Source organism: Dromiciops gliroides, chromosome 1 (genome assembly GCF_019393635.1).
Source record: "Dromiciops gliroides isolate mDroGli1 chromosome 1, mDroGli1.pri, whole genome shotgun sequence".
In the NCBI taxonomy this organism is placed as follows: Eukaryota; Metazoa; Chordata; class Mammalia; order Microbiotheria; family Microbiotheriidae; genus Dromiciops; species Dromiciops gliroides.
The window spans coordinates 53,112,869-53,136,806 of NC_057861.1; the positions used below are offsets into that span (position 1 = coordinate 53,112,869).

At 50.8% G+C, this 23,938-nt stretch overlaps 1 protein-coding gene across 3 annotated transcripts; it reads right to left on the reverse strand.

Moving 5' to 3' along the window:
* Positions 1–1,229: 1,229 nt before the first annotated feature.
* LOC122742738 (AN1-type zinc finger protein 5-like) lies at positions 1,230–23,578 on the reverse strand. Of its 3 annotated transcripts, none has more exons than XM_043987191.1 (7): positions 23,351–23,578; positions 17,937–18,107; positions 13,042–13,132; positions 12,759–12,883; positions 9,999–10,109; positions 4,506–4,655; positions 1,230–4,188 (listed from the first exon to the last, which is right to left on the reverse strand). In XM_043987191.1, exons 2-6 carry the CDS (start codon positions 18,085–18,087, stop codon positions 4,507–4,509), a joined length of 627 nt encoding a protein of 208 aa, XP_043843126.1. In that variant the 5' UTR covers positions 18,088–18,107; positions 23,351–23,578; the 3' UTR covers positions 1,230–4,188; position 4,506. The 3 variants fall into 3 exon arrangements, with proteins under 3 accessions (XP_043843126.1, XP_043843132.1, XP_043843140.1); XM_043987197.1 differs by having other exon boundaries at positions 1,230–4,292; XM_043987205.1 differs by having other exon boundaries at positions 1,230–4,655; positions 13,042–13,129.
* Positions 23,579–23,938: the final 360 nt, after the last annotated feature.

Genomic DNA, 23,938 nt, shown 5'->3' on the forward strand with positions numbered 1-23,938 from the left:
GCAAAACAGTGGAAGACCTGGATTCAACTCTTATCTCTGACATATACTGGCTATATAATCCTGGGCAAATCACAGCCTTTAGGCAAGGCCAAGGCAGCTTTGCATTAGTAGAGGGAACTTCCTCATCCAGGGATTTTCTGTATCAATGAAATCACAAGTCTAGTACCTACCTATCCCTAATAGCAAAACACACACATGGGGAAAAAAATCTGACATTATATGCAGAAAAATAGGACTCCAGCACCTCTCACCTTATCACCTGTTATTTCCCCTCCACCCTCCAAACAAGGCAGAGACACTGCCCCTACTATACCTTCCTATTTCTAAATCTTTGCTTGGGCTGCTCCTCCTCCTTGGAATAACCACCCTTCAAAACTCAATTCAAATACCACTTTCTCCAGGCAGCTTTCCCCAAGTTACTCTCTGAACCCCCACCTCCAGGCCTTTGCAAAGGCCGTACTTTCTACCTGGAACACACCCCCTACTTCCCTTCCCTCATTTAGAATTCTATTTGTCAAGGATGAACACAGGGGCTGTCTGCTTTCTCTGATCCCCTTGGGTGTTAGCTTTCTCTGCTCTCAATGCTTTGTATCCACTTACCTGCATTGCTTTCCAGAGTAGAACATAAGCTTCATGAAGGAACAGTGGGTTTTGTCCTTGTAGCCTCAGTACTTTGCACACAGTAGACAATGATTTGGTCCCTTGCTTGATGCTGCCACCCCCCCCCCCAGCACCGGGATTTCACATAGCAGTTCTGAGATCACTACATAAACATATCTTGTAATATTGTGTCTCACCTGTGCTTCCTGGCCCCTGGGAGGCTGGGCACTCTCTCAGGGCAGGCACCAGGGCTCGTTGGCCACTTCCCCCCACACAGTAGTGCTTCACGTTTTTTAAATTCAACTTAGAGAATTTATTTTCTGTAACACCCTTACCTTTGATGGAAGCATCAAACCACTTTTTCTTTGGGGGTGGGGCACTGAATACACCTGCCCCTGGTACCCTTAGCTCTATTTTTGTGTGTGTTGGAGTCTTGCCAGAGGAAGACCATCTTTGCTCTCCACCACTAGCTACTAGGGGCTTTGTGAAGGAAGCCCCACAATTCTCCCTCCTGCCTCTCTGCTCCCCTCATTTTCTTTTCCATCAAATCCAAACTGTATTCACATTCAAACCCAATACCACTGGCTGGAAAAACTCAGTACTTCACCAAGCAGAACTAACACCATTGGTTGTATATGCAAGCTTGAGAAACTTTTTATTAAAAGAGGAAATAAAAGGTAACTGTCTCTTGGCATGTGGGATGAAGGTAGCTTGGATGGACCTGGCAGCCCGGGGAAAGGGTCCAGAGCAGTAGAGCTTAAGGATGAGAGCAGAGTAAGGAGAGCGAGGCTACCTATTGTCGAGAATGTCCAGTAACCCTCCTTCCTGTCCCAGCTCCTGCACATCTAGGACCTGGGTCTTGTGGCCCATCAAAAATTCCCAAAGAGACTCTGAGGCCGAGGGAATGTTACAACACCATGTCAGAGCTGGAAGCCCTTAGTTTTTTTTTTTTGTTTTTTTTTTTTTTTTACCTTTCAGGCCTATTTCCTCATCTTAAAATGGATTTGGATCAGATGATCTCTAAGGTCCCTCTTGGCTCCCCAAATGCTAGTGAACGTAGCTGGCTCCCAGAGCTGAGAGGAAACAGCACACGGAACATCAGAGTGAGAAGCCCTTTGGAGACTATTTCTGTCCAAGTCTCATTTTATAGACGGGGACATGAAATTCTGGAGCTCCGCTCCCCTCCCCTCCATTGGGGTTTCCTGTCCCTTGCAGGACTGGCATTCAGAACTAGAATGTTAGTTCCAAATGGGCTGTTTTGGCCAGGGAGTAGGGGAGTGTGGGGGAATGAGAAAAAGGAATATGCTCTTATGTGGGGCACTGAAGCCTATTTCCTCCTGGACAACCCCAGTCTAATCCTCTTTAAGGCAAATCATAGATCATGTGATTTAGAGCTGAAAGGGAACAAATTCAACTGCCTCATCTACCAGGGGTCATGAGACATAGGGAGGGCTCCAAAGAAGTCAGGTGGGGCTAGCCAATCTTAAGGTACAGAACTGGCCCTGTTCACAGGACCTTCCTGGGACTGGGTGGCTATTAGCCCTCGTGGATGGGAGGGGTTGATCCTAAAGGCCTCCCCAATTCCAGGTCCCTTCCTACATCCACTGCCACTCCACCAGGCTCAGAAAGAGGGAGACCAGTATGAAGACCAAGGGCAGAGGCTACACGCCTGACCTGCAGAGTTGGCCATGGCCTTCCAAGGGCATCAGGTCCAATCTCCACCTGAGCTGCTTCCTCTCTAAACCGTCCCTGACAGGGGATCATCCAAACACTGCTTGATGACTGCTAGCGATGGGGAACTCACAACCTCCCCAGGCACTTCTTCTACTTTTGGACAGCTCTAATTTTTATGGAAGCTCTTCCATAGCTGGAGACTAAATCTGCCTCCCAACAATGCACCTGATTCTGCCCTCTGGGCCCAAGCTGGATGTGAGACACAGCACACCATGGAGACAAACGGCATATATTAATATTTACAGAGGCGGGGCATGAGGTTGGGGGATGGGGAGACGAAAAATAAGATCAAACTGGTTCAGCAGGAGGGAGAAGGGGGCAGTAGGCTGGAGGCCACCAGCCCACCAATCAGCCCTTGGGGCTACAAAGGGTGTGCATGGTCAAGAGGTTGAAGGGCAGCAGACATGTCTGGTCCTGAGGGGTGAATGGGCTGTGACTGCTGCTCCTGCCCAGCCACCTAAAATCTGTCTGTAAAAGGTACACCTGGGAGAACGTGCTGATGGGATCCAGAAGGCAGAAGAAGTGTGGCAAGGAAGGCAGCAGCACTCACTAAGAATCCAGAACAGCTGTGGCAGCTGCAGGAGACCTGAGAAGATGGCAGCCCACTGGCCACTAGGAAGGGCCTGCAGGGCCATCTTGAGCCAAGACCCCAGTGCGGATCTGGCTCAACTCCCTGGGCTGGGGGTTGGGAGGGGGGAAGGGGCAGAGACTAGATTCCAAATCCAATTGGGCAGCCAGACACATTTTCCTTTTGCCTCTTGGAGAGGTCCAGGTGGCTCTTTTAAGGTGCTGGGTGTCTTGGGCTCCAAAAGAGTCAGGGAGTCACTTCTTTTGCCCAGCAGGGCTTCCTCCTAATTGGCCGCAGGGCCCCTTCTCCTTCACACCACTACAGAGCACCATTCCTCGCCTCTAAACCAAGCCGGTTTGCTTGTCAGGCAGGACTGCATCCCCACCAAGATTTCCCAGGAAGAAAAGAGGGAACACCAAGGAGAAGCACACTCCCTCCCAGCCCCGAAGATCTACTCAAGATGCCATGTGCCCTGAGGACAGGTGGCTGTGTGCCCAGTGGATCAGGGGGCCAATGCTCAGCACATTTCGCTTCCCATTTTGAGCCTGCCTGACACAGGCAGGGGCACAGGCTTGAAGGAGTGGGTGCCTACAAGAGCAAGGTGGAGGAAGGTACTGAATCAGAGAACCAATTTGCTTCTGCCCTTCACCCAGGCTTGCTAACTATCGGCAATACCTTTACACAAAGCTAAGGTTCCTCTGAGATTTTTCCCTGTGAGGGAAGACAGGGTGCTGGTCTGAAGTGGATATGCAAACCCGAGAACTGGGAATGCACAGTAAGGCAGAACATAGGTAGCAAAGTGATTGCATGAGGAGGGAAGAAGGATGTGGGGGATGGGGTTGGGGGGGAAGGGAGGGGACCCTCTTCAATGCATCTCTTATGACTGGGTCCCAAACAGCTCCTGTGGTTGGCAGGAAGATCCGAGTTGAGAGGGGACCCTCTTGACCACTGGAAAGGAAGGCCCCGCTGTGCTGGGGGTGCTGGGAAATCCTGGGAGATGGCAAGGGAAGGGAGGAGATACAGAACCGAGGGCAGGCTTCCTGCTGAGACATGAGGGGAGCTGGTCCCACTATCTTCCCTGGAGCCAGGGAGGGAGAGGACACAAACAAGTCTAAGGGCTTTCGAGCTGCAGAGTTCTTTATCTTGGGGAATACCCAAACCCCAGAGATGGCTTCAGGGCAGATTCAGCCAGATTCCCCACCTGGAGGGAGAGGCCTGGCTTCAGGGTGAGGAGTCAAGGACCTCTTAAGTGGCGCGGGTGACCGTGCCCCTCAGGGATGCCATGCCTGTACAGAGAGGAAAGGGACCTCAGTGGGGGGGCAGACAAGGACTGGGGCTCCCCACGCTCACCTCTAGTCACTGAATCATGCTGGACTTCCAAAAGGAGGGCCTGGGGGAAGGGAGACAGCAGCTAGGATTCAGACACACCCACCGACAGAGTCCATTTCCCAGGTTAGCCAAACTAATTAGTTCAGAAGATGCTCTATGGCAAGATTCTGGACAGGGGCACTCCTCCCTCAACCCCTGCTGCCCAGGTCTGAGTCCTGAATGCTCATATACCCAGAGGATCTGGGGGGGCTGAGGCTGGGGGCACATTTCTCACTTCACAACTTCCGAATCTTCTCAGCCACAATGAGGGGGTTCTCCTTGCGGATCTTCTCAGCGGCCTCAGCCTTGTAGTCAAAGGGACAACTGTGCTTTTCTGAGTATCGGTGCATGGCACAAAACAGATTTCCACAGCGGCAGTCAAAGCCTGGACAGGGAAGAAGAGGAGAAGCTTCCAATTTGATCCAAGGCAGATTAAATCTGAACTCAGATCAAAGATATGATCGTAGGATGCAGTGGCAAAGGCCTCCAGACACCGTGAAACCCAACACCCTCATAAGAGGAGACTGAGACACAGAGAGAGGAGGCCGTGTGACCAAGATCACACAAGTGGTAAAACTCAGGGCTGGGACTCGAGCCCAGACCCTCCAAGGCCCAGGTGATAAGAGTGTTGTACCTGGGGTCAGGGAGACCCTAGTTGAAATCCAGCCTCAGACACTGTAGACAGTGGGATGCTGGGCAAGTCACTTAACCCATCTGCCTCATTTTGTCCAATGGTGAAAATAGGGGTAACAGCAGCACTGACCTCCTGGGGTTTTTGTCAAGTCTCAAAGTGCTATAAAGATGTTGGTCATTATCACTAACAGGTGGGGCAGCTAATGGCAGAGCAAGACGCTCTCTCCAAGCCCCTTTTGCGGCCCGAAGGACACTGGCTCCAAATGTGAGCTGGGACTGTGGTTGCTAGGGAAGCCAGGCTCCAGGCCCCAGCACCACAGACCCCACAGGGACCTTTCTGTAGACTGAGCCTGTGGCAACTGAGGGCACCTGACACAGCCCATCAACACAGGGCCCAAGATAGGAGAGCTGCGGAGAAAGGCTCCTGACCAAGCCCAATGTCATCTGCTCAAAAGTCCCCCAAACTTCAAGAACAGGCTTTACTGGATAATCAGTCCTAACGACAAAGTGACAAAGTAACTAAGGAAGCCTTGGTGCCTCCTCTGGGCCCCAGGGGAGACAAACAGACCCCTAGCCTGGCTGGCCAGGGGTTTGGTTGGAGTTCTATGATCTTGCTCCCAGCCCTGGGCAGGCCCCTCCCATGCACTCCAATGGGACCCGAAGCTGACCCCTTTCCCTAACCACGGGAAGAGCAGGGAACATCAGGAAGGCAGATGCCCATGAGCTTGTCACTTCAACCCTCCTCCCAGGCCCACAGACAGGGCCACCATTTGAGTCCAGCACCGTGGACACAGAGACAACTTCTGTTCCTATAGACTCTTTCTTTCAGGTTTGTCACCGGGCAGCAAAGGATTCTGAGCTAGAAAGGACCTATTCTTCCCCACAACCTTGTGGGATAGCCAGTGGAGGGGGAGCATCGGATTTACTCTGGAGATGATGAGCTGGAGTCCTGGGGGAGACATGAAGACGGAGTGTGGCGGGGGATGAACTTGCCCAAGGTTGCATAGACAGTGTCAGCACCAGAACTGCAGCCGGGGGCTTTCAACCCAACATGCCGTGCTACAGACAACCGGGGCCAATGGCACGGCTGACTGCCTTTTAACTGATCTGCTCAAGATCTCGTGTGGAGGGGACCGGGAGGAAGAGGCTTCCAAGCAAACAATGGATGGTCGTGGTCTTGCTTCCTGTTCTGGGGAGCTTCCCCCAGCTCCTCTGCCCTCCCACATGCACTATAATTTGTAGGCGTCTGAAATTTACAAGATACTGTCTTCACAGCAACTCTTAGAGGTGGACAGCCCAAGTATTACAGTGCCTGCTGTACAGATGAGTACACTGAAGCACAGAAATAGTAAGTGAATTGCCCAAGGCCACACAATTATTTAGCACAACTGGACTCCAACATCAAGCTATCTCCCTGTGGCTTTTTCCTCTTAAGAATAATACTTCCAGGGGCAGCTAAGTGGCGCAGTGGATAGAGCACCAGCCCTGGATTCAGGAGGACCTGAGTTCAAATCCAGCCTCAGACATTTGATACTTACTAGCTGTGTGACTCTGGGCAAGTTACTTAACCCCAATTGCCTCACCCCCCCAAAAAAATAATAATAATTCTATAGTGCTTTAAGGTTACAAAGCACTCCAGGAGGAAAAGAACACAGATTTCATTGGAGGCTTGCAGACGAAGACAAGATTCAGAGAAGCTGTGACTAGCCCAGAGCCACATGGGATGTCATTCAGTGGAAGGTGGGCCTTGGGCCCTGTGGGTACTTTGCTTTTTTTCTTAGTTGGGGAGGGGGTGAGGAGGGGGCTGCCCTGAGCAGGGCTCATCTAGCATCACAGCAGGCTCAACCTACAGCAGAGGTGGAGTTGACTCCCAGAATATCAGTTCCATTTCTACCTGCTGAAAATGAGAGAAAACCCCAGGCCAGAAGTAGGTTACCGAGAAGGTGCTTATGGGTGATTTTAGGAAGCACTTGATAGGAGTCCCTCACGGAGTGCAGGGGCTCCCAAAATAGAACTGCGCCTCGGTCTCCTAGGAGTTCTTCCTGGGGGCGGGGAGCTGCTGGCTGGAGGCGGAGCGTGGGAGACAACGGGAGCCCAGAGAATGGCTGCCACATGATCCAGGGTTCCCAGCCAGCAGAAACAGGAAGGAGCCAGGCTCAGCAGCCAGCCCTTGGCTTGTCCCCTAGCCCCCTGGCCTGGGCTCCTGCCTTTAGTCCTTAGAGGTGTCCATGCTCCCCAGCCTGTGGTCCTCTTCTTCTCTGCCTCCCTCCCTGGTTTCCCTGGACTGAAATCCCTCCTCCTACAAGAAGTCTTTCCCAGTCCCATTGATGCCAATGCCTTCCCAATACTGATGATCTCCAGGCTCTCCAGTCTGGCTCATCTGTACAACGTGGTTGTTTGCACCTGGTCTCTCTCATCTGACTGTGAGCCCCTGGAGAACAGGGCCTGTCTTCTGCCTTTCCCGGTGTGCCCAGTGTTTTCCCAGCGGCTGGCACACAGTAGGCACCTGATGACGGCCTGCTGACCGAGTGACCAGAGTCCACATATGAAGCCTGGGTGTCACCTTTGCCTCTTCCCTCTACCTCCCCCTCTGGGGCAGCCAGTCTCAATCCTATCTCTTCTCTCCAATGGGTCCCCTCTTCTCTAGTGCCACCGGCAGCAGCCTGGGAAGGCCCTCAGCCTCCTGGGCTTCCCCTCTGTCAGAAGAGAACACTCTCCAGGCCTCCCGTGCTGCCTCAATCTGCCTTCTCAGACAGCTCTGGTCACGTCACTCCTCTGCTCAGCAAAGTATTAAGTGCTCCCTTCTGCTTTCCAAGTACCCCTCCAACTCCTCTGCCTGGCATTCGAGGCTCTCCCCAAGCTGAGGCCACCCTCCTTGATCAGACCTCTTTCTTATTACATCCTGCTGGTCCTCTGTGAAGCCTGCTCCCGGGGCTCCCTCTCTGTCCAAAGCAGAGCAGCTGATCCATTCCTGAACTGCCTTAATAATCATTTCATCTTTTAAAAGCGAGAGAAAGCAATGAGGAGAAATGCTATCCTAGATCTGATTGTCACCTTCAAGAAGAAACTGGGGTGGAAATGATGGGAATCTTGGAGGGGAATGTACCCTTGACAGTGGGCTTGGAGAGAGGAGAGGCAGGAGGCCCTGGAAGCTTGACTAGGCAACAAGAGCCATAGCTCCAGTGAGGTGGAAAGGGAGGGGTTGTCTGAAAAGACTGGGAGGGGGCACAGGCCAACTGAGACTCGATGACGAGATGGAAGGAAGGAGGGGAGAGACATACAGAAGCGATGTCCTAAGCAGGGTCAAAGGAGATAAAAACTCAAGGAGAAAGGATTTGGCTGGAGGGGAAATCTAAGGAAAACAAAAAGGGGTTTTTAGTTACCTTGGGAAAGAGGTGGAATACGGAAGGGGGAAGGCCAGTGCTCAGGGTAGAAGGGGAAATGGAAAGGAACCAGAGGGAAGGCAGAACGACCCCAGGAGAATGGTCTTTAGCTTGGGAAGGACAAATTAAATCTAGCTGACAGAGAAGTGAGACCAAAAGAACTCCAAGATATGACTCCTAAGTGCCTGCTAATGACCTTGGAGAATAGGGAATGGGCAAATTCTAGATCCAAATTTCCAGAAAAGGGAATAGAGGAGTCTGCAAACTCTAGATCAGTAAACTTGAATTTGATTTTCGTATATGTGCTGCTGAAGAGAGCACAGCTAATATGAATGTGCAAAAAAGGGAGCAAGTCAAGTTTTATCAGTAACAGATCTTGCCCGGGCAAATTCATTCTTTTCTGCAAGGGCTGCTAGACTACAGTCAGCCGATTTGGCAGATATCATTGCCCTAGATTTCACTAAGTTTAGCGATGTGGGCTAGACGAAAGTATAGCTGGGAGGGTTAGAACTGGTAGCCATGGCGCAGTGGATAAAGCACCAGCCCTGGATTCAGGAGGACCTGAGTTCAAATCCGGCCTCAGACCCTTGACACTTACTAGCTGTGTGACCCTGGGCAAGTCACTTAACCTTCAATGCCCTGGGGTAGGGGTGGGGGGGAGAACTGGTAGTCATTAACAGTTTGGATTCATCTCTGGAATCCTCTTGTAAAGTGCCCCAGGGATTTGCACTTCACTCTGTGCTGTTAGCATTTTAATCAACATTCTCAATAAAAGGCTTATTAGATTTGTAGATGACATAAAGCTAGGAACGGATGGATAACATGACAGATGACAGTCTAATGAAATAAGGATAACAATAAAGTCTTAAACTGAGGTTCAAAAAGCCAATTTCTTAAGTAGAAGATGGAGGATGATGGCTACTGATGTTCTTGAGGTGCCCGGATGGGCTCCTGCATATATAGATTCCATTAGGTCCTAGGGCTCTGCAGGGATGTGGGGGTATGGGGCATGTATGTACACACACACACACACACACACACACACACACGTATAGACATCTTTTCCTAGCTTCCACAGAGACTCACAAATACAGGGATGAATCAATCAGTCCTTCAAGCTCAGGTGAGTTTTTGGTCTCCTGTAAAGACCTCTAAAATTCCTTCAAAGGGTTCAAGAATCTATGCTAAGTCACCATTCTATACCAAAGGGGCCTGAGGTGCTCAGGTCACCTACTTCAGAATCATCAGTGCCAACACTTCACCAGACAGCTGCATCTCTCTAAGCTCAGTCTCCTCAAATGCCACCAGAAGCTATCCCTTCTGAAGTAGAATGACTATCCTCAATAACTGAGCCACAGGAGGGGCTGTTCCTCCCTCTGCTTGCTTCTGCCTTCAACCCCCCCCCCAAGATATTTTTTAATGCATGGTGAAACATGGAGTATTAAATGGACTGGAATCTTGCCCCTGCTCCGCCCTAGCTATGTGGCCTTAGACAAGTGCCTTCTCCGTTCTGGAACTCCACTCCCCTCATTCATAAAGTATATGGGGGTCGGGGAGTGAGGAGATATTGTTGCAGATCATCTCTAAGGTGCCTCCCAATCCTAAAGCTGAGACCTCGACCCTTCCATCTCTCTGTGGGCTTCTCCTAGCACCAAGGAGAGAGGTCTACACACCGGGGTGCAGGGGTTCTGCCCAGGCACTCCTGCTCCTACCTGTCAGACCCACTTTTTTCCGACAAGCAAAGCAGCGGTTCTTTTTCGGTTTGGGTTTCTCAGACGACTTCTCTTCCTCAGAGGAACTCTGAGATGTCTCGACAAGAGAACCTGGAAGAGAAAAGACATATGCAGAGTGACACCAAGCAAGAAGACTGATTCCTAAGAAGCACGCCAGACCCTGGGTGGCTCTGTCTCACTAAGCTGTACCTCCAGGTGGGCATGGGCTCATTTCGAGGATGTGGCTGCTAGCCAGGACAAGCCATGTCTAGATTCCTCCTAGGAACTAACCTTTATCACTGGGGGGAATCTGCATGCTTTAGGGGCAAATCAGATTTTGGAAAGAATTGAATTACTGGAGAATGGGGGGGGGGGGTTCTGAACCTCTTATAGGTCATGGCCCCCTGGGTAATCTGGTGAATTCTGATACTACTGGGGTTTGTTGCCTATATTCATACTTGAAAGAAGTCCCATATTTCAATTAGAGTTTAGTGAAAATAAAGAAGGAAATTTTTTCTATCCAAGTTCATGGACCTTCAGAAATCTTCAAAGGGGCCCATGGACCCCAGGTTAAGAACCCTCTACTTAGAATAAAGTCTGGTAAATATGGTCAGGGAATCAAATTGGAAAATACCACGTGAGGGCCAAAAGTGAGACATGTCTATAAAGTGATGAGACCAAGACGGTTTCTCCCCCAAAGATGTCTTCAACCCTTCAGCACGTTGTGGGAACAGCTTTGGGCTCAATGGCAGTGTCTGAGTGGCAGACAAGTACAGACAGGCCCCACCAAACCGTGCACACTTTGAGTACAGGCCTAGAGATGCTGCGCTCCAATCAAGGAAACCCAAGAAGCATCTGTTAAATGCTTACTATGGCAAACAAACAATAGCCCCTGCTCAGAAGGAGATTACAGACTCTGCTGGAAGAATACAAGGATGCAAACAGGGAAGGTCAGAAAATGACAATTTCCTGGCTTGAAGAGCAGACGAACCAAATTCGGAGTGGCTCCTCTCCAGAGGTTTAGCCACCAAGGGGTCAGTTGTGGGGAGAAGGAATGTACAGAAACAAATGAAGACCTTCTCATTTTATGTACTGGAAACTAAGACCCGGAGAGGGTTCGTGACCTGCCCACTGGCTTATGGGAAATAAGGGACAGAATCAGAATTTGAACCTCTGTCCCCTAACTAAGAAATCTGGCATTCTTCCCACTAAGTCTGACAGGTGTTATGCCTCAGGGAAAGGAGACCTCCAACTGAGATGGGAATCATGGGTCCTTCAAATCCTAAAAAGGGAGTCCCGATTTCTCTAAGCCACAAAGCAGCATTTCAATATCTATCAGTCACATAGGGCACCTTCTGGAGACCACGTGCCCACCTGGGATCTCGAATCCAGCTAAAGCCTGAGGTTTCAAACTGGGGAGGAGTGGGTGGGGTCCTGGCGGGGCCACAGAAAAGATGTCTGAGGCCCTGGGGAGCCTCTGCCACACCTCAGAACTCTCAGTCCAGTGCTCTTTCCTTGGGTTTCACTAGAAGGAAATGAGTTGCTACCCAACTACCTTAAAGTTGGGTAATCAGGACCTGGACTAGATCATTTGCTAACTGGTTCATTCAGTTTTTGCATCTGTCCAGTCTCACTGGCCCTGCAAAGGGGAAGAAAGAAGTCTCCTTAACAACAACCCTGATATGAATGCTCAGCAGCATGACACCTGAAATCCTGAAGCAGCTACTCTGGGCAGCTGGGGAGACAGAGATCAAAACAAACAGGCCCAATCATGGGCCTTCCATTCTATTACCCTGTATTCAACGAGCTCCAATGGTGGCTAATTCATTATTATTATTTTTTTGGCAGGGCAATGAGGGTTAAGTGACTTGCCCAGGGTCACACAGCCGGTAAGTGTCAAGTGTCTGAGGCTGGATTTGAACTCAAGTCCTCCTGAATTCAGTGCTGGTGCTTTATCCACTGTGCCACCTAGCTGCCCCTAATTCATTATCTTTTAAGGGAGACAGGCAAACTTTCTTCTCTCTCCATGCTTGAAAACAGAGTCTAAAGACTGCACAGTACTTGATTTTGTTCTGGAAGTTTTGCAAGGGCCTCTATTCATCCTCACCAAGTCCCAGAGAATCATCACAGAATGTATGAAGAGGAAGGGACCCTATCCTGCATCTGGTTCAACCCAGGTCCAAAAGGAATCCCCCCAATCGCCTGCACCTGACAATCAGCCTCTGCCTGTAGAGATCCAACAGAGGGAAGCCCACTCCCGCTTGAGGCAGTCCACTGCACTGTCGGATGGTTTATGCTGATATCAAGCCTTAATTGATCTTTTTTGCACCTCTGACCTTTTACTCCTGGTTCTCCCCTCTGGGGCCAAACAGCACAAATCTACTCCTTCTTTTGCACAACAACGGCCCTTTGAATATCTGAAGACACCCACCAAGCCGTGGTCATTCATCCCACAAGCTCCTACTACGTGCCAGGTCCCAGGAGGAGGGTGCATGGGAGGCTGCGGGCCCCACCGCTGGCCATGAATACAAAGTCATTTATCCTCTGGGTCACAGACTCCCCCTTCTCCCCTCTGTAAAATGAGGTTCAGCAGAAATTATACTGCAACAGTCATCAGGTGCTCCAGTTTCTAGTACCATCTTACTGCAGCGTTACTGCGGACGTGCCACGTCTCCTTTCGGGCCTAACTTTGCCCAGCGGTAAAAGGGGCTGGTTACAGTGGATGACGCCATGCAGCTCCCTTCTGGGTCTGCCCGTTACCTGATGAGGGAGTCGTGGCGATGGCCTCGTCTGCCTGGATGCAGCTGCCTGTCTGGCTCTGGCTGTCATCCTTTGATATGCTCATCGCTGTCATCTGGTGGGTCACAGGAGTCTGAGAGCTTGATCTGGGGACCCATCAGGAGAGTACACATCAGAGAGCAGATAAGAGACGATCAGCAAGTTGATATTGCAGAGTCATGGAAGATGATGGAGACTAATGGTGCCTTGTCACTGGGAAGGGCAGGGGTTGGGGACACAGGGCCAAGGGGAAGACTGTGCTCACCTGGCTGAGACATCATCAGGTGTAGGTTCTGCCTCCTCTGCACATGCTGCAGGGAAGGTCTCCACAGCAGCAGGACTGGGGCTGCTGGCTACTGGGAATAAAACACAATTAGGCCCTGGAGGGTCAGGTCGGTTTCCAGATTTGGCCCAGGTCCCATTACCTGTCAGCCCTGGGAAACTTGAAGGTGGAAGGGAGATGGCTGGCCCCACTTGATTATTCTAGGTGCCTAACACTGTGCTGGAAACTATAGGAGCTGCAAGAATATTAGACTTGATACCTGCCCTCTCAGAGCTTCTAGTCAAATTGGAAAACCATAGTAAAACACATGCAACAATTAGAGAACACTCAAGTGTGGACTTGTAGGGCAGACAATAAGGGCTTATGCTAGTCAAAAACAGTGTGAGCTCCAGTGGTCAGGACAGGAGTCAGGAACAACTTAATTCAACAGACTTTGGGCAAGTCCTTTCCCCTCTAGACCTGTTTCTTCTGCCAAAAAATAAAGGGACTGGATCCTCAGCTCCCACGGAAAGGGCCCGACGGTGGCAGGGGTGACAAGGGGGCTGGGATCTCATGGGCAATGGAGCCTTGTGACATACAGTGTCCCTGAAGCCCACTTTGGGCAGGCAAGGAACACCCATTAAGCTCACTTTAATCTCTTCTCTAGCTAAAAAACAAATCCAGCCAGAGGACTGCTAGCCCTGCCTTTAACTGCCTTGCCATTAGGGACGGTGTGAATGGCACGCTAGCACGGTATGTCACTGAACTGGAAGTAAAAGCACCTGCACCCTTCACCTACGCCTGGGCATCAGTTTCTTCATCTGTAACAACATGGAGGCCCCGCACTTCTTCATGCCTCCCTCCCACCAAATTCTCCTGTGTTTATTTTACATATTTGAATGTGGACGTGCTGTTTCCTCAACAGAACACAAGCACTTTGAGGGCAGGGCCTCTGTAGTTTCCATCTGTATCCCAGGTGCCTGGCACATAGCAGGCCTTAATAAATTCCTATTGGTTGACTGCTTTCAGTAGGAGACAGAGAGGACCGGGACTTTAAGATGCCATCAGGCCTCGTCTGAACCTTTTCCCCACTCCCACCAACATGCAGAGGAGAAGTCAGTGGCAATCCAGTCATGTCCCTCATTATCCCCAAGTTCCAAGCTCTCTTCAATATCCACCACTTGCTAAGTGACTGCTGACTTGGAGATACTCTTGGCAGGGGGAGAGGGGGGGCGGGCAGTCTCACTTCATGATGGGGAGGACAGGAAAAAAAAAGATCAATGGACTCCCCAAGGCCTGCAAGGATGAAGCCAAGAAGAGCTGGAGAGTAGTGAAACAAAACAAGGCTTAAATATCTTCCAGGATGGAGAAGATCTGGGAATAAAAATACAGGCAGATCTCTGAAAAGGCACCAGATGTACCCTGGCAGTGGGCTCTCTGTTGCCAAAAAGAGGCTGGATTAGATTATGGGGACTTTGACATGATCTCATCCAATGCCCTCATTTTACAGGGGGAGAAGATGAGGGATGGAGAGGGACTGGATCTGCTGGAGGACACAAAGGTGGGTGGTGCCAGAGTCCTGAAGGCCTCCCTCCCCGCCCTGGGGCACTGCTGACCTCTCTATGGACCTATGAACACCACCAAGGGCCCTTGGAGACCATGCTCCCGCAGGCTATGGCTAGGAGAGAAGCACAAGTTCATTGGATTTGGAGATGAAGGTTCTCTAGCCATCACCTAATCTAGGCTCCTTGTTTCATAGAGAAGTCCGCCCAAGTTTCCCCATCCCAAGACACTCTTTCCACCCCGTCAAGGCTGCTGCTGGTCATCTGATGGGGCCTGGTACACACTTCTCCCCAGAAACAATGGGAAACTCTATTCCTTTGTAGCACCCTCAGTTGAGAAGGCTTCTGTGGGCCAGCTGCGGGGCCTCACCACCACCTGCACCACTGTCTCTATAAGAAGCTGTGTCTCAAGGTCCCTCTACCGCTGGGGAATGAGGCAGTTTGGGGCCTGCACTGCCCAGAACGGAAACCCTCTTCATGCCCCACCACTGCTCAGACCACTGTCCCTGCTCCTACAGAAGACCAGTGATCTTTTGGGTTTATAAAGCACTTACTTCACAACAACCTTGTGAAGATATAAGGAATTACTATTATTCCCATTTTACAGTTAAGGAAACTGAGTCTCACAGAGATCAAATGGCAAGCCCAAGGTTTCTCTGGGACAGGCTGGGGATTCAGAAACATTAAGTGTCTGAGCTGGGATTAGAACCCAGACCTGGTTCCCAGGCCTCTCCCCTGGTCCTAATAACCAGCGTCGCTTTCTACCACTCCTCTGTAAAGCTATGAAGACGAGCAGGCACAGATGGCGTTTCCACAGCCCTGTAGTATCTACAAACCTTTTTTTCCATCACAAGAATCGTCGGAAGTTGAGAATGCCCAGTACGGTCACCGTGGCATCCCCATTCCTACCCATTCCAATCTCTCTCCTAGCCGTCCCTCCCAGGCTCTCTGCTGTCAAATGGATGTTCCCTGCTGTCAAAAGGACTGGGTCCTTCTGATAGAATGTCTATCAGCTTTCTCTTCTCTGTCCCTCAAAAGCCCAAACTGCCATAGAGGAGGACAGCAGACCCCAGAGCCAGAAGGGGAGTACGTGCCAGGCTCCGCCAGCCCCAGCAGTCACTGAAAAGCACAGCTCACAATCAGCCTGTGTTGTAGCTGGTCCCCTCCAATAGTGTACTCTCTAAACCAACTCAGGGCAGAACTGAGTCTCCAGCCCACACTTCAATCATCACTCTGTCCATATTCCACAAGCAGAGCTCCTTGACTCTCCTAATGGCCTGTGAGAGTCCAGGGAGTAATTACCAGAGTCAGAGGCAGCTGCTAACATCTCTAGCCTTCCAATGCAGGATCCCCAGAGTCCAACAATCATCTGCATCTCATAGATCAGGGCTCGAGAGGCCTTTCCCAGGGCCTCCTGGTTGGGTGGAAGCTGAGCCTTCTGGGCCTTTGGGTCCCAAAGCCAGGGTCTTTCTAACTAGGCCACAGCCCGTCTAGGGAGTTGTTGTGGCAATGAAAGTACTCCGTAGCAGGTGTGGCAAAGGGATGAGACCCCTGTCAAGACCAGGCCCTAGGCAAGACGTGCCTTCTCTTCCATAGGAAGGACACTACACACAATACCCATTTGTCTCCTCATCTAGGCAGTTCACTTCATCTCCGTCTCAGTGTTCTCATATGTAAAATGGGCACAGCAGTACTCACACCCCAGAGCCTCTGTTGTACCCACAGGACTGTACTTTATAAACCCTAAAGTGATGAAGAAATGAGTTATGGTGTTAAGACTCCTTGTGTGGGGAAAGAAAGGTTTCCCAGAGATTGGAGATATCCCAGAGGCACACGGCCTGCAGACAACGCCCTCTATACACCATCCATCATTTGGCTTCTACTTGGAGACCTGCACAGATGGGGAGGCCCCCCACCCAAGCTCTTGTGATTGCAGACGTTTTCCTTACATTGAGCCAAAAGCTTCCTCTGCAGCATTCCCTGACTCCTGGGGATGTCCTCTGGGGCTAAATGGAATAAATCTTAGCACCTGACAGTGGTTAGGGGAGAGCTGGCCTCAAACTCCTCTGGTGCTTACAAACTGGGTAACTCTTAGGCCTCAGTTTCTTCATCTGTAAAATGGGGATAAAAATGTCTGCTCCATCCCCAGCTGTTGTGGGCCCCAAAGAATGGCTGTACACCCTGCTACTCTGTGTGTGTGTGTGTGTGTGTGTGTGTGTGTGTGTGTGTGTGTGAGAGAGAGAGAGAGAGAGAGAGAGAGAGAGAAATGCTGGCTTTTATCATCAGACTCCATAAAAGCCCTTCTAATACTTGAAGTAAGCTATAACATCCTCCTCCTCCTTAAGTCCCACCCCAATCCTTCTCTTCCCCAGCTGAACAGGCCCATTTCCTTGCTCTGGTCTTTTCCTAGCTCTCTGGTCCCTTACTGTCCCATAAGTAATGTCCTTCCATAATACAAAAGTTCAACCAGAGCTGAATGCCACACCCCAAATGTAGAGGGCAGAGGGCAGCATCACCGTCACCCCCCTCCCTCTGGCTACTCTTACTGAAGCCTAAGACACTGAAGTAGGTCCTCCTTCCTCTCCTAATGGCAGAGATCAGACAGGAGCCACCTGTCCCTTCTTTTTTTTTTTTTTTTTTTTTTTTACATTTTTTTTTTTTTTACATTACCTGTCCCTTCTTGATGTCTGTGACCCCCAGGAATCCTCCAGACTACCCACTCAACACTTGGGACCCTCAGGGCCTTCAGCATTCCACCTGCTCCCTAACTGGTTCACCTCAGGCACCTTTTACAAGTCCCTGCTGGAGACCGCCTGAAACCTAATTACTCTTAATCTAGAGTCTCTCCTTTGCCCGATGGACCAGCTGCAAGTCTTCCTTACAGTCTGTGGTACTATCCCATGATGCACAGTCATTATTATCAGGAAAAGTACTATTGTTAAGCACATGGGTTTTTGTGCCAGGGAATGGTTTGGCTGTCCTGTCACACTGGTTCCTACTGAGAGGGTAGTCCACTAGGACCCCCGATCTTTTTCAGATGTTTAGGGACATCTCCCTGACCTTTCCAATTCATCCAATGTTGGCAGCCTATTTATCACCTATGGTTCTTCTTTCTTTCTTTCTTTTTTTTTTAAAGAGGCAATGGGATTAAGTGACTTGCCCAGGGACATACAGCTAACTAAGTGTCAGGTGTCTGAGGTCATATTGAACTCAGATCCTCCTGACTCCAAGGCAGGTGCTCTACCTACTGTGCCACCAAGCTCCCCCCTTATCACCCATTGTTGGGAATGTAGAAGGAAAGTGATGTGCCCACCTTCCCTCCATATGACTCCTTACCTGGGGGACTTATTCGCCCACTATTCTGCTGCCGCTGGAGGAAATCCTTATAGCAGACAGAGCACATGCCGTTGGTTCGAGGGTTTCCATAGAAGCCACAGCCTGTGGTGCACAGCAGGGGCACCTGCGTCTGGTTGGTCTCCTGGGCCATGGCTGCACTGAGTTCAGCTCCTGACATCAGACAACAAGGCAGGTTGAATCCTTTCACTTAGATGGGGAATGAGTGCAGAAGGAGAATAGCTTGCAAAAGTTTAAAAAACATTTTTAAAAATTTCTTTTTTATTATGAACTTAATCGGCAAACATGAACAATTTAACATATAAAGACTAAGAAGGGAAGGTTATCTATGACACTGAATTCGTTAATATTATTTTTAAAGTACATAATTACATTTACAAAACATTTTCCTCACAGTAGTCTTGAGACATAGGTAAGTATTACTACCCCCATTTTATAGATGAGGAAACTGAGGCCAGAAGGGTGATGATTCCCAATAGTCACAAAGCTGTAGTAAGCATTAGTGCTGGGATAAAAACTCTGGCTCTTTCTAGAGTAGTGTTTCTTGGACTCTACGATACAACCAGCAGAGGAAGCCCTGCTGGGAGGAGTGGAGGGAGGTATGCTTCACCCTCAGTTCTCTGGGGTCAAGAATGGTCACTGCAGGGCAGCTAGGTGGCGCAGTGGATAAAGCACCGGCCCTGGATTCAGGGATTCCTGAGTTCAAATCTGGCCTCAGACACTTGACACTTACTAGCTGTGTGACCCTGGGCAAGTCACTTAACCCCCATTGCCCCACAAAAAAAAAAAAAAGAATGGTCACTGCATTGATTCATTTTCGGGTGTCTATGCAGTCTCCCTTACTGTACCCTGATCCCTCTGGTCACCATCAGCACCCTACCCCCGCCCCCCCAATTTGACAACGAAGGTAACTGAAGCTGGGGAAGGGAAGTGATTTGTCCAAGGTCACACAGGCAGTAAGCAGCAGACCTGGGATTCTAAACCCAATGCTCTTTGCACAGTGTCTTTTTTAAGCTTCTCCTGAGCTGACAGGTCAGTTCTCCTCCCTGAAACTTGAGCACAGACTGCCTGGTAATGTTACTTTTTGATGTAATGTTTAGGTCTCACTTTTCTGTTTCCCTAAGGACCTAACACAGGATTGTGAATATAGGAAGTGCTTAATAAAGATCTGTTCCCAAGCTGGACGCATTACAGGGAAGTGGCTGAGCTCTCCTGCCACCGTCGGGCTGAGGATGGAGAGTTTGATGTCTTCTGTGATGGCTGGCCCCTGTGTCTGAGCCTGTCCTTTCTTTTTTTTTTTTAGTGAGGCAATTGGGGTTAAGTGACTTGCCCAGGGTCACACAGCTAGTAAGTGTCAAGTGTCTGAGGCCGGATTTGAACTCAGGTCCTCCTGACTCCAGGGCCGGTGCTCTATCCACTGTGCCACCTAGCTGCCCCTGAGCCTGTCCTTTCTTTTTTTTTTTCTTTCTTTTTTTTTTTTTTTAGTGAGGCAATTGGGGTTAAGTGACTTGCCCAGGGTCACACAGCTAGTTAAGTGTTAAGTGTCTGAGGCCGGATTTGAACTCAGGTCCTCCTGACTCCAGGGCCGGTGCTCTATCCACTGCGCCATCTAGCTGCCCCTGAGCCTGTCCTTTCTTAACAGCCCCTCATTGCCCTGCAGTGATTCAGCCCAGCACTTCTCCCCGTCTCTCTCCACTCCCAAGCTCTGCTAGGGGCTGGGGGCACAAACACCAGAGCTATGACTATGGGGCACTCAATGAACCCAAGACATTCCTGAAATTGTCAAGGGATTTACTCAGGCTCAACCAGGGCCTGGATGAGCGCTTCGCAAGGGGAGTCCTGAACAATGTTTATGCAGCTTGGCACCTGGACCTTTACAAGAGCCTCCTAACAAACTCTCCCTCTCCCCAGCCCTTAAAGCCAAGCTCCAGTAGTGCTCCTGCCCTGCTCTACATAATGGAACAGAAACAGCACTGGATTTGGGACTAGAAGGTTTGGCCCAGGCCCGGGTCTACTACTTACTACTTGTGTAAGCTTGGGCAAGTGAATTTCCCTTTCTGGGTCTCAGTTTCTTCACCTATAAGATGAAGGAAATGGCCAGCTCCCTCAGGTCTCAATGTCCCTACGATTTAAGGCTATCCACAGTCATTGCAGACATTGTATGATGTACAGCTACAAGAACAGGCTCATCTGCTCACATTGAGATTCAGGAAGGGCAAGCATTTACCCAAGATTCTAAGCGAAGATCCAGGACCTGAGCCAAGGACTTCTGCCTCCAAACCCGGGCTGTTTGCTGAGCCCCCCTTTCCCTCTTTCATCCCCCTGCTCTTGGCCAGGTAACCCCCGCTGCAGCTGGGCCTGTCCCTCAGGCACTGGGCCCCTCTTGCCACCTTTGCTCCGAGGCGCATGAGGGAATGCGTCCTTCTTCCTCTCCACCTCCCTAAATCGGCCTTGCCCCAAAGCTCCAGCCCAGACTTCTCTGTGACACCCTGTCAGAGCACCTCCTCCTTCTCCTGCTGGACTGTGAGCTCCAAATGTCCTCTGTTATAGCCTGATGACTGCAAAGTGTCTGAAGAAACCTCGATCAGATCTCGCCTCCTATGTTTATTGCTCGCTAAGCCTCAGTTCCCTCATCTGCAAAATGGAGATCATAACAGCATTGACCTCAGAGGGTTGTGATGAGGACCAAATGACAGGCCTGGAAAGAGTTCTGTAAACCTCACAGTGAGACACAGGTGTTTCTTTGATGGCAGAGACTGTCTTGTTTACCTGTATACCCATCACCTCAGCACGGTGGCCGTGTTGTAAGGGCTTAATCAAAGCTTAATCTACTAAGATCAAATGAGGCAGTATTTTTTTTTTTTTTTTGCTGAGGCAATTGAGGTTAAGTGACTTGCCCAGGGTCACACAGCTATTAAGTGTTAAGTGTCTTGAGGTCACATTTGAACTCAGGTCCTCCTGACTCCAGGGTCAGTGCTCTATCCATTGTACCACCTAGCTGCCCGAGGCAGTATTTTTTAAAGCACTTAGCAGCGCAATGCCCAGTACATAGTAAGCACTCAATAAATGCTTACTTTCTTCCCTTCCCTATGGAAGATGAAGGAGAATCCCCTCCTATGCCAGCACTGTGGGCTGGGCCCATAGTGGAGACTCAGGAAGCTTAGGGATGGACTGACAAAAGGCTAAGAACAGTACAGTGGAACAATTTTTTTTTGGTACACTCCTGGGATTTCACTGGTATAGTTTTTCCTAGAAGGAAACTCCCCCAATCAGTGCAGACTGGAGGCTGCTCGGTGGCGCAGAAGTGTACGGGGGCTAAACAGGAAAGGGGCTTGCTGGGGCCCCACTGGAGGTGAGGCTCAAGGCCAGGTCTTTCAGGCTCAGAGGTCTGTCTCCACCCCATGCTGCTTCTCTGTAATGGGGGAAGAGGGGTAGAGAATAAAAGAGAAGCAGCAGCAGGAATGGCCATGTATAAGGAAAAAGCACTACATCTGTGGTAGGAAAACAGTATCTCTCTAGGCTCGGCCACTGATTAGCCATGTGACTTTGGGTGAGTCTCTTCCCCTCTACCCCTTAGCTTCCTCTTTTGTGGAAGTAGTGGGCCAAGATGTGATGATCTCGAAGCTAACTACCCTTTCCTAAAGTGGTCCAAATTATATGCTCGGGGCTACAAGAGCCCCTAAAGCTGAGCTAAACCAACACTCTAATTTTATTGATGACACATGTGGCATCCAGAAAACAAGTGATTTGTCCAACGTCCCATCAAGCTCTTATTACAAGAAACTCCAGAGAATCACTAATGCTTCCTTCTGGGAAGTTCAGTTCTTTGAAATGGAGGGGGTTGATGAGGGGCAGATTCCCCAGGGAATACTAGCCCTCCTCCTGATAGAATTTAAGTGCTAGGGCCCAAATCCCAGACCTCTCTCTGTTCACCCTGTTCTTGTCTCCTTTCCCAACCCCTTCCCTCAAGGGAGCACCCTTTGCTTTCTTTCTTTCTTTCTTTTTTTTTGCAGGACAATGAGGGGTTAAGTGACTTGCCAAGGGTCACACAGCTAGTAAGTATCAAGTGTCTGAAGCCACATTTGAACTCAGGTCCTCCTGAATCCAGGGCTGGTGCTTTATCCACTGCGCCACCTAGCTGCCCCACACTCTCTGCTTTCAAGGGTGATACCTGTACACACAATGTGTCTAACTGGCCTTTTTTTTTTTAAAGCAATCAGGAATAAGTGACTTGCCCAGGGTCACACAGCTAGTAAGTGTCGGAGGCCAGATTTAAACTCTGGTCCTCCTGACTCCAGGGCCTGTGCTCTATTCCACTGCACCACCTAGCTGCCCACAATGGGCTTTTAAAAAACTGATTTACCTTTTCTCTAGCTCCTTGCCTTGAGTGCAAACTCCTTGGGAGACCTTCTAAAACAGATGCCTCCTAGGGTCTGGGAAATCATGTCACTTTGCCCCTATCTTCAATTTTCTATTGTGTATATTAAAAAAATATCGTGTTGTGGTTCAGTCTGACTCTTTGTGACCTCATTTGGGGTTTTCTGAGCAAAGATACTAGTCATTTGCATTTCCTTCTCTATCTCATTTTACGGATGAGGAAATTTAGGCAAATAGGGTGAAATGACTTGCCCAGGGTCACACAGCTACTAAGTGTCTGAGGTGGGATTTGAACTCAGGAAAATAAGCCTTCCTGACTCCAGGCTACCTGGCTGGTCCCCCCCCCCCCCGCATTGTTCCCTGTAATTATTTGTATATGGGTCTTATTTTCCTACTGGACTTTGAGATCTATGGGTATAGGAATCCTGTATTCTCCAAACTTTGTCAAGCAATCCGGCACAACGAAGGGGCTTAATAAGTGCCTTTTGAAGGAATGAATGAAGGTATAGAAGGGGGCAGTAGTAGAAAGAGCACTAAATTGTCAATCAAAAGGCCTGGGTTCGAGTGCTCGACCTTGGGCAAGTCCCTTAACTTTTTTGCCTCAGTTTCCCCGACTGGCCGAGATAACCCCTTCCATCTCTGAAAGCTCGCCAAAGCTCAGCTCACCAGAAACTTTGGGTTTGCCTCCCTGTCCATCATACCCGTCCCCGAGGCCTGGCCACCAATCCCGCATGCCCTTCGCCATCCCGCCGACCAATGGGCAGCGGATTCTTCAGCGGGGGGCGGAACTTAGTCCCGGGCGGCCCCGGGGCCCAGAAGCGCGGCCTGAGGGATAAGGCGAGGCCGGGGATGCGCGGCCTAGCCCGGGCTTCGCCCCTCCTCGGCGCAGCGCGGCCCGGCCCGGCGGCGTGGCCGACCGGGGGCCTGGGCGGACGAGCGGATGGGTGGCCGCAGCCTCGGCCCCGGGGCATGGGGCGCGGGCGGGCGCTCCCTCGAGCGGCCCCGCCGCGCTCACTCACCTGTCGTGGCCCCGGGAGGCCGCCCGGACCCGGCCCGGCAGCGGCGAGGGCGGGCTCGGGGCCTCCCGCCCGAGGGAAGCGGCAGAGCGGGGCGGCCCGGGGAGGGAGGCCGGCCGGCCGGGGCGGAGGGCTGGCGGGGCCGCTTGTCGGCCGCTCACACGCGCCCAGGCGGCCCGGCCCCGCGGCGGGTGCCCAACATGGCCGCCGAGCGCCTCCCGAACCCGCGGCTTCCCCTCCCCCTCCCCTTCCTTTCTCCCCGCTCCCCTGCTCTGCCCCCTCCCTTCTCCCTCCTCCTCCCTGCCCTCCTCCGCCTCTCCCCCCTCCCCTCTTCCTCTGCCCCGTCCCTCCCTCTCTGCCCCTTCCCATCCTTCTTCCCTTCTTCCCATCTTTCTTCTGCCCCTCTCTCCCTTCCTTTTCCCTCCTCTCCTTCCTCCACTTCTCCCCTTCTCTTCTGTCCATTCCTCTTCTCCCATCCCTCCCTCCAGTCTTCCCCCCTTTCCTCTCCCTTCTCCCTCTTCTCCCCTCCACCTCCTGTTCCCTTCCCTATCTTCTCGCTCCTCTTCCATCCTCCCTCTTTTCTCTCCCTCC